This window comes from Monodelphis domestica, chromosome 2 (assembly GCF_027887165.1).
Source record: "Monodelphis domestica isolate mMonDom1 chromosome 2, mMonDom1.pri, whole genome shotgun sequence".
Lineage (NCBI taxonomy): Eukaryota > Metazoa > Chordata > Mammalia > Didelphimorphia > Didelphidae > Monodelphis > Monodelphis domestica.
Window position 1 is genome coordinate 174,999,822 of NC_077228.1, and position 14,429 is coordinate 175,014,250.

At 37.5% G+C, this 14,429-nt stretch overlaps 1 protein-coding gene across 4 annotated transcripts in view; it reads right to left on the reverse strand.

Annotated features, from left to right (window-relative positions):
• TADA2A (transcriptional adaptor 2A) overlaps positions 1-14,218 on the reverse strand; it is a 112,695-nt gene extending 98,477 nt beyond the window's left edge. For 3 of the 4 annotated variants that reach the window (XM_056816436.1, XM_056816435.1, XM_007481903.2), the window contains exons 1-2: positions 14,133-14,207; positions 10,488-10,618 (exon numbers count right to left, since the gene is read on the reverse strand). In XM_056816436.1, the coding sequence (XP_056672414.1) occupies positions 10,488-10,512 (25 nt within the window). In that variant the 5' untranslated portion in view covers positions 10,513-10,618; positions 14,133-14,207. Of the gene's footprint in view, positions 1-10,487; positions 10,619-14,132 lie in introns of all 4 variants that reach the window. The other variant, XM_007481902.2, reaches the window with a different exon arrangement.
• Positions 14,219-14,429: the final 211 nt, after the last annotated feature.

The following is a 14,429-nucleotide window of genomic DNA, read 5'->3' on the forward strand; positions in this document are numbered from 1 at the left end:
AGGAAAAGAAATTCTTATTAAAATAATTATAGTATATATAAAATATCTGGGTATCTATACACTAAATAAAATAAGAATTAAATCAATCTAACTATAAAATTATGCTTTGAAGTAATGGACTTAAGTAATTGGAGAGATATTAATTACTCATAGTTGGGCTGTACATAATAATAAAAATAATAATATTAAATTAATTTGTAAATTCAGTGCATTACTAATCAGATTCCTAAGTAGTTACTTTATAGAATGAACCAAAACAATGACAAAATTCATCTAGGACCACAAAAGGTCAAGAACCTCAAAGGAAATAATGAAGGGCTAATTCCAAGATATATGTAGGAAACTGATATACATATGTAATAACAAGAACTGTTCTTCAGTAGATAAATAGTAAAAGAATATGAACCAGAAGTTTTTAAGAGGTTTCCTGATTATTCGTTATCTATATGTCTTAAATATCCTATCTTTATCAGAGATATTCTCTGCAAATACTTTTTCCCCAGTCATTCGATTCTCTTCTTATATTCTTCTTATAACCTTCTAATTTGTTCCTTAATTTTGTTATTTAAAAGTCTTTTTAGTTTTATAGCATCTCTTTTTATAATTCTTTGTTATATGTGATGACTTTTGGGGAGAGGAATGGAGTAGGAATGCAAAGGAAAAAAGTAGATGGACTGAATCAAAAGATATATAAAAACTTATTTTAAAAATAGACATATATGGGACACCCAAAGATATTTAGTATAGGTCAACTTAGAGGTGATAGAGATCTGAAAATGTTCCAAATCATTAGTAATAAGAGAAATACAAATGAAAACTACTCTAAGATTCCATCTTAAATGACAAAAATGGTGAAAAGAGGAAAATAGCAATTTGCTAGAAGGCCATGAGAGGGCAGGCACAGAACAGCATTGTTGGTTTGACCTAACCAACCTGGAAGCAATTTAAAATTATAACCAAAAAGGCACTAAACTCTATTTAGCTCCTGACTTGGTGATAATACTACTAAGACTATACTCCAAAGAGATCAAAGACAAAGGAAAAGGATTCACGTGTACATAAACTTTTACAGCAGCATTTTTTATTGAAGCAAAGAACTTCAAATAAAGTGAGTGCCCATCAATTGGGAATGGACAACTAAACAAATTATGGTATAAGAACATAGCAAAAAATTATTGTGCTATAAGTAATGAGAAATGAAATTATAAAAAGCAAAATTAGAAGAACCAGTAGAATATTATATATAGCTAAAGAATCAATGTTTTGAAGAATAATTTGATTGTCCACTTACAGAGAAAAGAACTGGTATATAAAAACATGAAAGACACAGTTTACATATACATTTTTTTGTCTGTGAACTGATGCCCTCTTTTGTACTAGGAAGGGAGGATGAAAGGGACATACCTAGGAATTCTGATATAATAAGCAACAAATAAAAATTTCAAAAAAGAATTAAAAAAAGAAATGAGGGAAGGAGAGCTAGTAGTACCAGATCTCCAAAAAATCTGAGAAGATATCTATAAACTAAAGCAGAGAAAACAATCTATAATTTGTTGCTGTTGTTGTTTAGCCATTTTTCAGTCATAACCCTTTTGCAATTTTCTTGGCAAAGATACTAGAGTGGTTTTGTAATTTCCTTCTCTAGCTCATTTTGCAAATAAGAAAACTGAGGTAAACACAGTTAAGTGACTTGCCCAGGGTCACACAGCTTAGTAAATCTAAGGCCACATTCGAATTCAGGAAGATGAGTTTTCCTAACTCTAGGCTTGACACTATCTACTAAACCACCTAGTTGTTCCGTGTATACAATGATTATAATATTGTAAAGAAAAACAGACTCTGATTAATATCATGACCAACAATATCACTTGCAAAACCAATGATAAAGCATGCTTTCCACCTTTTGTCAGAAGAGATTGATTGTAGGTGCAAAGGAAGACATATATTTTCATATAGGCCCAATATGTGAATATGCTTGAAATCAACTGTTGAATTATTTGTTACAATGGATGGCAACTAAGTAATGCAGTGGATAAAGCACTAGGTCAGGGGTCAGAGAGATCTGAGTTCAAAAACAACCTGACACTTACTAGCTGTATGACCCTGCACAAGTCCATGTAACCTCTCTCTGTCTCAGTTTACTGAACTTTAAAATGGGAATGTGGTGAAATAATATTTGTAAAATGCTTGCAGAGTGCCTGACACATAGTAGGTCCTTAATAAATGCTGGTTTCCTTCTTCTCTTTCCTTATTTTGGGAGAGAGATTTAAGGAAAGAAATTGAATAGAGATGGAAGGAAGGAAGGAAGGAAGGAAGGAAAGAAGGAAGGAAGGAAGGAAGGAAGGAAGGAAGGAAGGAAGGAAGGAAGGAAGGAAGGAAGGAAGGAAGGAAGGAAGGAAGGAAGGAAGGAAGGAAGGAAGGAAGGAAGGAAGGAAGGAAGGAAGGAAGGAAGGAAGGAAGGAAGGAAGGAAGGAAGGAAGAGAAAGGGAGAAAAGGAAAAGAGCAGCAATAAAATGTTGAAAGATGTCAGACAAGAAAACAGAATCAATTACTATCTTACTAATTAGCAAGTCCTAAATAGTTACTAGACAATACCAAGCAAATCTTGATTGGTACTTGGTATAAAGCTGTATGTTAATAGTCATAGTTTCATATAAAATCTTTTTCTATTTCTCTTTGTATATGGAAATGATGTTTCTCAAGCTCATTAAAAAAGAAAATGTAAGAAAAGATGAGTCTTCCCTTGACTTTCTGTAGTCCTCACCTTTTTTAGTGGTTTAGTAATGATCCACTAGAGCTACTAAATGATGTAGTGCATAGAGTGCCAGTTCTGGAATCAGGCAGACTCATCTTTCAGAGTTCAACTCTGGCCTTAAACACTTACTAGCTGTGTGATCCTGGATGAGTCACTTAACTCTGCTTGCCTCTATTCCACATTTTTAAAATGAGCTGGAGAAAGAAATGGCAAATGGCTCCAGTATCTATGCCAAGAAAACCCCAAATGGGGTCATGAAGAGTTGGGCACAACTGAAAAATGACTGAAAAATCTTCTATTACATTCTTAAAACACAGCTTGTTTTTTGTTTTAGCCATCCCCCAAATGATCAGTACCAACATTGTTTCCAATTACTTGTGACTTAAAAAAGTGCTGCTATAAATATTTTAATGTATATGAGGCCCTTCTTTCCATCTTAACCCGCTTAGGATAAAAGTCTAGCAACGGAATCTTAGGGTCAAAGGATACAGACATTTAGGTCAAAGAGTGGGGTTGGGGCAGCAGAGATAATTCTCAATTGCCTTCTAAAATGACTGGACCAATTCACAACTCCACTACCAACAGTGAATGAGTGTATGGTTATTGCTAAAAACCCACCACCATAGATTTTTCCCTTTTCTCATCTTTGTCAATTTGCAGGGCAGTAGGTAAAATCCCAAGAGTTGTTCTGATTTCCCTTTTTCTTGTTATTCGTAACTTGAAATAACCTTTCATATAGTTGTTTATAGTTTGTAATTCTTTTAAGACCTGTTTGTTATCCAAGCTGAATGTCTCTCAGTCTTATCTATTTGTGTAGATCCAAATATATCTTGAATATCATATTCTTATCAAAAAGATTGGAGAGATTCAAAATAAAGTTTTTCACCCTAGTCATTATTCTAATAGCATTGGTTTTGTTCCTAGAAAAAGCTTTGCAATTTCATGTAACTAAAATTATCTATTTTATCTTTGTTGACAACCTCTCTCCCTTATTGAGTTAATAATCTCTCCCTAAGTCATAGCTGTGAAAGTTATCTCTTCTGGTTCTCGTCTAATTCTTCTTTTATGACATGACCTTTAATATTCAGGTCACAAAGTTACACAAACAAAGTTTGATTTTATTGTGGTATTTGCAATAAGATTTTAATCTAAAACTAATTTCTCCTATACTGCTTTATGGTTTTCCCTGAAGTTCTTCTCTAATAAAGAGTTCTTTCTCCAGTAATTTATGCTGGCAGGTTTAATCAAATAGTGAGTTATTCGAGTTTGATTGTTTTTTATTTTTCCTTATCTAGTCTGTTCCACTGATTTATTTTTGCATTTTTTTAAATAATCAGTGACAAACAGTTCTGAAGATTACTGCTCGACTTTGTCATTGGTGATCTGGGCATACCAGTTCTATTCCATTCCACTCTGGAGATTCAAATCCTTCAAATGGATGTTGTTATTAATTTGTCTGGCTCTATAACATATTTCCTATAGTTAACATAAGCTGAAAAGAGCACTTTGACATCACTGAAAACCTGAGAATTGCATAGTTACAACCCAGTGACCCTGTGTATACATGTTTACCAATGGGAAAATGAGTTCAGACATACAAAGGTGTTCCTCTCAAGGTCCTATCCAGCTCTACAGTTATATGACTCAAATATACCAGTTCTAGAAACAAAGGATTGTCTGTCATTTTTAAAATAACCTTTTTAATACCTGTACAAGAATATTCATAGCTGCACCCTTTGTGGTAGCAAAAAATTGGAATATGACGGGATGCCCTTTGATTGGGGAATGGCTGAACAAATTGTGGTATGTTGGTGATGGAATACTATTGTGCTCAAAGGAATAATAAAGTGTGAACTAGAATAACCTCCAGGAATTGATGCAGAGTGAGAGGAACAGAACCAGGAAAACATTGTACACAGAGACTGATACACTGTGGTACAATCGAATGTAATGGACTTCTACATTAGTGGCAATGCAGTGATCATGAACAACTCGGAGGGATTTATGAGAAAGAACATTATCCACATTCAGAGGAAAAACTGTGGGAGTAGAAACACAGAAGTAAAACAACTGCTTGATTACATGGGTCAAGGGGGATGTGATTGGGGATATAGGCTCTAAATGATTATCCTAGGGTAGACATCAACATAGAAATAGGTTCAGATCAAGGATACATGTAATACCCAGTGGAATTGTGCATACTATTCTTGTAACCAAGGAATAATGTTCTAAATTGACTAAATAAAATTTTTCTACAAATAAAAAAAATAAATAAAAATAACCTTTTTATAGGGCAGCTAGGTGATTCAGTGGAGACAGGAGGTTCTGAGATCAAATTTGACCTCAGAAGATTCCTAGTTGTGTGATCCTAATCAAGTTCTTTTAACCTCAATTTCCTAGTCCTTACCATTCTTCTGCCTCGTAACTGATACTTAGTATAGATTCTATGCCTTAAGAAGGTCTCCAATAAATAAATAAAATAATCTTTTTACTTTCTAGTGGTAATGCAAGTTCAACCTTCAGGTGAAAAAGTAGGCCTATATTGTTCAAACATGGCTGATGTATTGATCGTCATTTAATGGTAAGGTAATTGGGGGTGGGGGATAGGAGCCAGAGGAAGAAGGAGTCATTAGAAAGCAAAACCAATATTAAAAAAATTATATTTTTTTCTTCAGAAATGAATGTGACTTTCAAAGATACATTCAGAAATTCTAGTGATGTGGTTGAAATTGAAGACATCAAAGGCTCTAAAAATTCAGAGACTTAGAACCATGGTTCCCCATAACTTAGCTTCCCTAGGGTGTGAGCTGCCTTAACTAGGTTGTTTTCTATAATGGAGGATAAAAGTTTGAGAAAACATAAGCTCCAAAGGCAAATTGAAGGAAAATGAAACTGTAGAGCCTGTGGCAGGGTCTTGTGGGAGTTTTGTTTGTTTGTTTTTTAAATATACTATGATAGCATTTAGCCTCCCCAAGCCCCAAAACGCTGCTTACCACTCAATCACCCCCTTGGCCATGTTAATTATTATACTTTATATTTTTTTCTGAATGGAGAGGTCTAGGGAAAAATGATGGAAAGAAACATGCCCTTTTTAACATGTCCTGAATTCCATGGAAAGAAGGTATGGAATCAGAGAAGAGACCTTGGAAGTTATCTTGTCCAAGCTCTACTCAATCAACTTTCTATTGGATGTAAGGATCCTCTCACACAAACAAGTAATCACCTTGGCCTGCTTGAATGCCTCCAGGGATGAAGAACTCCATACCTAATGAGACAATATTGTGCCTAATTCCTCCTCATTTTAAATTTCATTTAAGGAGGAAGAGTGCATTAAATATTTAATTCAGTATTGCAAACACCAACTTTTTACTAAAGAAAGTCAATTTTTACTAACTCCAAGATAATTTTCTACCTTGGTCCCTTATATCTTACCTTTCTGATAGAAGGCTGTTTAACTTTTCTGTCAGATTCTAGAATCATAGGATCCCAGTTTTAGGGTTTTAAGGGATCACGAAGGCCATCTAACCCAACAACTCATTTCACAGACAAGAAAACTGAGGTTCAGGAAGGTAAAACAACTTGCTCAAATTCAAAAAGGTAGTGGGTGACAGTCAGAATTTGAACCTAACACCTGGTGCTTTTTAAAAGAATTTTCTTATTTATTTATTTTGCAGTTGTAGAAATTGTAAACTACACATATAACCGAAAAAATTGTAGAAACAATTTTTGACAATTGTGTTCCGTCATTTTGGGATTCTGATTTTCTCCCTCCCTCTTTTCCCTCCCCCCAAGGCAATATAGGTTATATCGGTGCTTTTGTGCAATACAGTTTTTCCCCATGAATTTTCAATACTCAAGTCATTTAAGAAAAGTAGAATAACCCTCTGAAGGAGACAGACAGAATTGCTTTGAGGCTGAATGAGGATTGTCTTGAAAAAAAAAACACTGCCAGGGAAATAAAAATGTATCATTGACAAAGCCTTTCCCTAATTTTTAGCCCAATGAATACCCCAAATCTAATTACAGGATTTATGTTTTAAATGCAATAAATATTTTACTGTGAAAGTGGGGGCAAGAGGGAATAGAAACCTTTTGAATGCAAAGGAGTATTTGAATTAATCCCAAGAAAATTATTTCTCAAAGATTCTTTTACTTTATTTAACAAATACTTGTTAATTGATTCCTTAACTAAAGTCTTACTCCAATGCCCCCCCCCATTTTGATATAGAAATGACTCTAAGTTCTTAAAAGCTAAACTAGTAGAGTTTCATTTTTGAAAAAGACTCTACCAAGACAGAAGTGTTGGCTTAGAACAGATAGATCCAGTTAAATTCAAAGAATCTCATTACAAAAGAGATGGCCAGTCGCTGATAAATTATTTTCAACCATAGGAACTTATAATACCATATTTCAAGACATGGAAGAATTCAAATCTATACCAGTAGAAGGTGATGAAAGCAGATTCTTAAAATAATAATTTATATAATTGTTGTTGTCATTGTTAGGGTTATAGTCTAAAAAAAATTCCACCTAAAAAAGGGCATTTTCTTTTTCCTTCTTTTGGCATTATTACAATGACTGGTTATGAGCACCTCATTTACTCTGTGAGTCTTGAAAGATTCTATTGCTAAAATTTCATTGTTCTCTTTTTTAATATCACCTTAATTTCAAAACATACCCCTTTTTCCTTCTACTACCCAAAAGCCATTCCTTCAAAGGACAAAAACCAAAGAGAGAAAAAAGGAAATAAAATTAGTTTAGTAAAACCAACAAATATATAAACTAAGCCTGACAGCATATATAATGTTCCATACTCAAAGTCCCCCATCTCAGCAAAGAAGGGAGACACATTTTCTCATCTCGTCTTTGGGGAAGATGATAAAGTAGAAGCCAAGAAAACTCGAACAATTATAAGAATCTTCTCTAACCAACTTTAAAATAAGGCCTCAACAACTAGGTGGCTCAGTGGATTGAGAGTCAGGCCCAGAGGTGGGAAGACCTGGGTTCAAATTTGGCCTCAGACTCTTCCCAGCTGTGTGATCCTGGGCAAGTCACTTGACACCCATTGCCTAGCCCTTACCACTCTTCTGCCTTAGAACCAATACACAGTAGTGATTCTAAAACAGAAGGTAAGGGTTTAAAAAAAATAAGGCCTCAAAACAAATACTAGAGTGAAAAACCAACAGGGAGATGGAGTGAAGCAACTTTTTTTTTTAATTTTAAACAGTAAGTGAGGCAACTTTCATGGAGAAAAGAATTTGAAAGATAGGCAGAGAACATTTGGGGCACTAAGATGAGAGGGGAGCACAGTCCCCAGGAAGTTACACCAAGGAGTACAGAGCACAAGTCAATAGCAAGTGCCTCCCACCCCCTCAACCTACTGATCCAGATTCTGAACCTGGGCTCAAGCCAATGTGGAAACCCTGAGACCCTGCCTAAGCTGAAAGCATTGCAACCCCACTCCCACCCCATAAAATTCCAAGTCTCAGCAAAAGCCTGCAGTGAGGCCCCAAGCCCTAGCACAAGGTAGTCAGTAAGGCACCAAGCTAGTGCCAGCACAAAGGGAAGTCAAGATGGTAGGCTAGGAGCCGTGAAAGCCACCTCCCACTGCTGATTCAATCACTCTCTGAGACTGTTGATAGCTTGCAAGGATCAGAGCATCATGAGCTACCTTGTGCTGACACTCAGGATCTAGCCTTGGGCTTGGCTTTTGGTCTTGCTCTGGGCTTGATCACATCAGGGTTAGGGTATTCCTTGGTATGACTTCCCTAACCAGGGAAAATTTTTATGGAGACAAAAAAAGAGCAAGGCAGATTCAGAAGGGGACAGTGAGCTCAAAACAACTACATATAAACTTCAAAGAAAAATGTGAATTGGTCTCAGGCTCTGGAAGAGTTCAAAAAGGATTTCAAACATCAATTAGGAGAAGCAGAGAAAAAATGAGGATGAGAAATGAAAGCAGTGCAAGAAGAAAATAATAGCAGAATTGGCCAAATAAAAAAGTAGTTTAAAAAGCTCACTGAAGAAAATCATTCTTTAAAAATTAGAACTGGGTAACTAGAAGCCAATAATTTCATGACCTAGCAAGAAACAATAAAACAAAATCAAAAGAATGAAAAAAAAAAACATAAGAAAATGTGAAATACTCATTGAAAAAACAAATCACATGGAAAATAGATCCAGGAGAAACCATTTAAGAATTATTGGTGTTTTGGTTTTAAAAGATTACTCTATTACAAAAATGAATAACATGGAAATAGGATTTGATATGTATAAACCAGTGAAATTGCTCGTCAACTCTGGGAGGGGAGAGGGAAACAAGAATCATGGAATCATGGAAAACATTTTTAAAATTAAAAAAAAATTAATCAACTACTTGAAAATCATAATCCAAAAAGTGCCCCCAAAACCTGGACATCACAATACAAAAAATTATCAAAGAAAACTGCCCTGATATTCTTGAACAAGAGGGTAAAATGGAAATTAAAAGAATCCACAGATCACCTCCAGAAATAAATCCCCAAATGACAACTTCCAGGAATATTATAGCTAAATTCAAGAGTTCCCAAGCAAAGGAGAAAATACTACAAATAGCCAGGAAGAAACAGTTCAAATACCATGGTGTTACAATCAATATTACACAGGATTTAGCAAATTCCACATTAAAGGATCAGAAGGCTTAGAATATGATATTCTAGAAGGCAATACATCTCTTCTTGGGGGAAAAGTTTGAGTCTTATAATTAATTATAGAGCACTCATTATCATTGTTGTTGATCTTTCCATTTATATTGCTATAGTCATTGAGTCTATATTGTTTTTCTGATTCTAGAAACTTCACTCTATATCACTTCCTACAAATCTAAATCTTCCTACACTTCTCTATATTCTTCATATTCATCAGCAATATCCTACTGCTTTTTAAAAATTATTGTTTTGGAAGATTTAAAACAAAGCTATAAGAATCTGAATTAGGGACAAAATAAATGAACACTAGATACAACCCTGGCTGCTGGGAAGAATTGAGAAAATAGACCTTTTCCCTTCATTACAGAGGTAGAGGACTGAGGCTATGGAATATTGCATGTATTGTCTGTGTTGATGTTCTGGTTGCTTTAACTGAACCATGCTATTTTCCATTCTTTTTCTTTTTTTTTATCTTTTGTCTTATCTTATCTTCTGTCTTAAAATATCAGAAGAGCAGTAAGGGCTGGACAAGTGAGGTTAAGTGACTTGTCCAGGATCACAGAAAATGTCTGAGACCAAATTTTAACCTAGGACTTCCCATCTCCATACCTGGCTCTCTATCCACTAAGCCACCTAGCTGCCGTCTTTTCTGTTCCTGTAAAATCTTTGTTACAAGGACTGACTGGTTGGGTGGAGGTAGGAGAGGCCTAGTTTCAGAAATAAATGTGACGTATAAGAAAATTTCTATTAAAAAGGAAAAAGTGGGGAAGGGGAAGATAAAGCTTTAGGATAATCACCTTAGCTTCATATCCTGAGCACTTTTCTGCATGTTTTTCCATTAATTTAATACCAAGGATCATCACTAGTTTATATAGACTAGGCAAATAACAAAAACACGTCTGATTTTAATTCAGTTTGATGCCTTTTATGCACCTTCAGAATCAGATACACAAAAGACATTTACAGGTAGATCCACAATGTTCCCATTCCTGTCCTCATCTTTCAGTACCAAATGCCACTGAGAGATACCTTGAGGTCATACTTACTACTGAAGGAGCCCAATCTGTCCATTCCCACACTGGCAGAGGCAGCAGCTCCAGTTGTCCTCCACGTGGGAAATCTTCCTCCAAGACTAATCTTGGCACCAGCCAACAAATCCTTGCCAATAATATGATCTCTACAAAAATCAGTGAAGGAGGCACACAATTGAGGAAGGAATTAATTTACTGAAAGGACAAAGATGAAAAAGTGCCATAGGGAATGGAATGAGCACAGGCCTTAAGAACCAGGGCTGCCAATGATTATTAGCAAATCACTGCATTTCTTTTATATATACTTATATCTGGTCACATAGTTTTCCCCATAGAATTCAAGTACCTTGAGGGTAGGAACTATTTAATTTATGATTTTGTATTCTGGGTATTTAGTAGAATGACTTCCATACTGCAGGTACTTAATAAATGTTAGCTGTTTGATTTGATTGACATCATCTCTTTCAGTCTCAGTTTTGGAACCTATCAAATGGGGGGTAATTGCTCTTACTAGATTCCCTGGGTTGTTCTAAGAAAAGCTCATTTTGTAAATCTGGCCTTTTGTAAGCCTTTTATATGTCTGGCCTTTGTTTCTTTGAAGGTAAGAATAGAAACAAAGGCCAGACTTCACCCTCCACTGAAAGTGGACAGTCTTTTAGACTCCTGAGAACTTTTGTTGGACCCTGATGTTTTCATAGCAGAAGGGAATTATTTACCCAAGGAAATGTAGATAACACCTACATAATTCCATTAGGATGGAACTAACTAGGGAATAATCCATCAGAGGGAAAAGGAGGAGGAGGGCAATTCAGATTCCTTTCCAGAATGTAACAACACTGGTTCCAACCTGCTCTTCCATATTTCTACCACATTGTATACCCCTTCATACATTCTCTATTCTAAACTACTTCTTTTTTCCAAGATCCTGCTTATCTTCTCCCACCTCTGAGTGTTTGCATAGGCTCTATCCCTCATTCTTGGAATCCATTTCCTCCCCACCTTCAGCATTTAGGTACTTGTGCTTCCTTCAAGACTCAGCTCAGGACTCCCCTTCCCCTTTCTTGGGCCTCTCATGGGTCAATACCCTTGAATGCCCCCTCCCAAATATTGAGAATATTTACTTATCTGTGTTCATGTCTATGCCCAACACAGTGTAAGATCCTTGAAAGGAAAATGTTTTGCTTTTGTCTTTGTTTCCTCAGCTCCTAAAGTAGCCTACTTCCTAGTACAATGCCTAGCATTGTGTAACGCACATATTTATTAAATTAAATTATATCCCCTACCACTGAGTTTCAGGAGTAGCAGCTCTTCAAAGGTTGGTATGAGCCCAAATAGGGGCAGCAACCGAAGATGAGTCTTCCAGACTCCAGGCCTGACACTCTATCCATGGCACCACCTAGCTCATACATTTACTAGCTGAATCACCCAGAGTGAATTACTTAACTCTGTTTGCCTCAGTTTCTTCATCTGTAAAATAAGCTGGAGAAGAAAATGTCAAACCACTCTAGTATCTCTGCCAAGAAAATCCCAAATGAGGTCACAAAGAATGAGGCATGACTGAAATGTGCAAAAACGGATTGACACCCATCCCAAAAACTACATGGAGGTCAGTCTGGTTCAGATTTTGTTTCTTCTTCATCCAGAGTTCTTAATCTGGGGTCTGGGCACCTTTTTTTTTAAACCCTTACCTTCCATCCTAGAATCATTACTATGTATTGGTTCCAAGGCCGAAGAGTGGAAAGGGCCTTTCAATGAGTGTTAGATGACTTGCCCAAGGTCACATACTAGGAAGTCTCTGAGGTCAAACTTGAATCCAGGACCTCCCTTCTTTAGACCCGGCTCTCAATCCACTGGGCCACCCAGCTGGCCCCAGGTCTGGGAACTTTTTAAACAACCTATTTTGAGAAACTGTATTCCAACATCACTGATTTTCTTTGTAATCCTATATATATTTATTTTATGCAATTAAAAACATGACTAAGAAATCTTCATCAAATTCTACCAAACTGGGTCCAAGACACAAGAGAGGTGAGGAACCTCAGATCAAGGGGATGACTAGGAATTAAGATATGAAAACTAAAGCAGAGAAATCAGAGGGGACATCTATCACCATTGAGGCCCTGCTCCATTGATGGCCAAAGCTGCTCAGGAACAACTGGAAACCAGACTCTAACAACTCCACAGGAGGTCAAAGAATCCAGCTGGACCGGGTCTTAAAGGACATCAACTCCAGCTTCTCATCCACAGAGCAGAGCTAAGCCCTTCTCCCACTCCCAAAATGTGAAAATGTTTTTCTCAAGTCATACACAGGGAGAACTGAAATTCAAATCTAAGTCTCGCTAATCCTAAATTTAGTGTTGTTTTCATCATTGCCAAAACTCAAATTGAAGAGGAGACACTAAACAGTAATAAAAGGATCCTTGTGAGCTACACATTGACCTAGAAAACCACATATTAACATTATATATGTTTTATTGTATTTTTGTTTATTTGTTAAATATTTCCCGATTACATTTTAATCTGTTTCAGGCAAATCAGGAGTCCAGCAGGTAGCATGTTTGACAATACTGGCCCAGTGTCAGCCTATGGAAAGGATACTGACCAAATCCAAAAAAAATTTGCCAAATTCAACCAGGTCCCTAATAAGTGTGGATAGAGTACTGGCCTTGGGAGTCAAGAACTGAGTTCAAATCCTGCCCAAGGCATATACTATCTGGGTGAGTATGTGCAATTTACTTAACCTTTCTAAGCCTCAGTTTCCTCACATGTAGCACCTGCCTCAATGTTATACTGGCTGAAATAATACATGTAAAGCTGAAAATTGCTTTCCAAATCTTAAAATCCACATAAGAATTAGCAATTTCTACTGTACAGGGAGTTAGGTGGTACACTGGATAGAGTGCTTGACTTGGAGTTAGTAGTGGACCTGCCAACATGTTCTAACTGTGTGACCCTGGACAAGTCATTTAAGATGTTTGCCTCAGTTTCCTCACCTGTAAAATGTAAAAAATATCTCCAAAGTTGTTGTGAGGATCAAATGAGATGATACTGGTAAAGCATTTGACAAACCATAAAACATTATATAAATGCTCTATTATTATAATTACCATTATAAAGTTATAAGACCATACATTTAGAGTAGGAAGGAGGCCAACTAGTGCAACTTCACTTCACAGATTAAGAAGTTAAGTGAAATGCCCAAAGTCACACATGCAGCAAAGGGCAAGGGGTAGAGAGTATAGGTGTTTTGCCATCTGCTATGGGGTCAAGAAAGAATAAGCGGTTCCCATTACACGGATGGGAAAACTGAGAATTGGGGTGGGGAGTGAGGAAAGACTAGCTGGCTTGAGAAGGGTAAGGGTTCTCAGCGGAGGGGAGGGAGAGAGGTCAAAGAGGGTTGTATGCACCCTCATCACAGCACGCCCCCCCCACCCCGTGCGCAAGCTCGCTCCCGCTGCCCCGCCCCCCTCCGCTCAGCTCCCGCCAGCTACCGCTGCGTGACCACGCGTGCCTCCCCGCTCCCTCCACTACGTCGGCCTCGACGCCTGCTTCGGCCTGAGGCCCCGCGCGCCCGCCCGTCAACGACCGCCAGCTTCCTCCCCACTCCGTCCCGCCTCTGGGCCCCCGTGCCCCACCCCCGCCCCTCGCCCTGTGGCTCACCTCGCTGCGTCCCCCTCCGCCAAGACCCAGGAAGCCCAGAGCCGTGCGCGCGCACGTTCCCTGCCTGCGCGCGCGCGCCCAGGGTCCCGCCCCTCGTTGCTCGATTGAGCATGCGCGCTTCCTCAGCCTTTGGTCAACTCCTGGGATTTCTGTGTCCCTGGAGTGGCTGTGTATTAGCAAAACAATATCCTGGCGTTTTAAATATGACTCGCTGTATAAATAAGAAAAAAAAACCGCACTTCCATGCAGCTTATGCATACAATATAACAAGTATTTATTAATTATCTATGGCGTGTC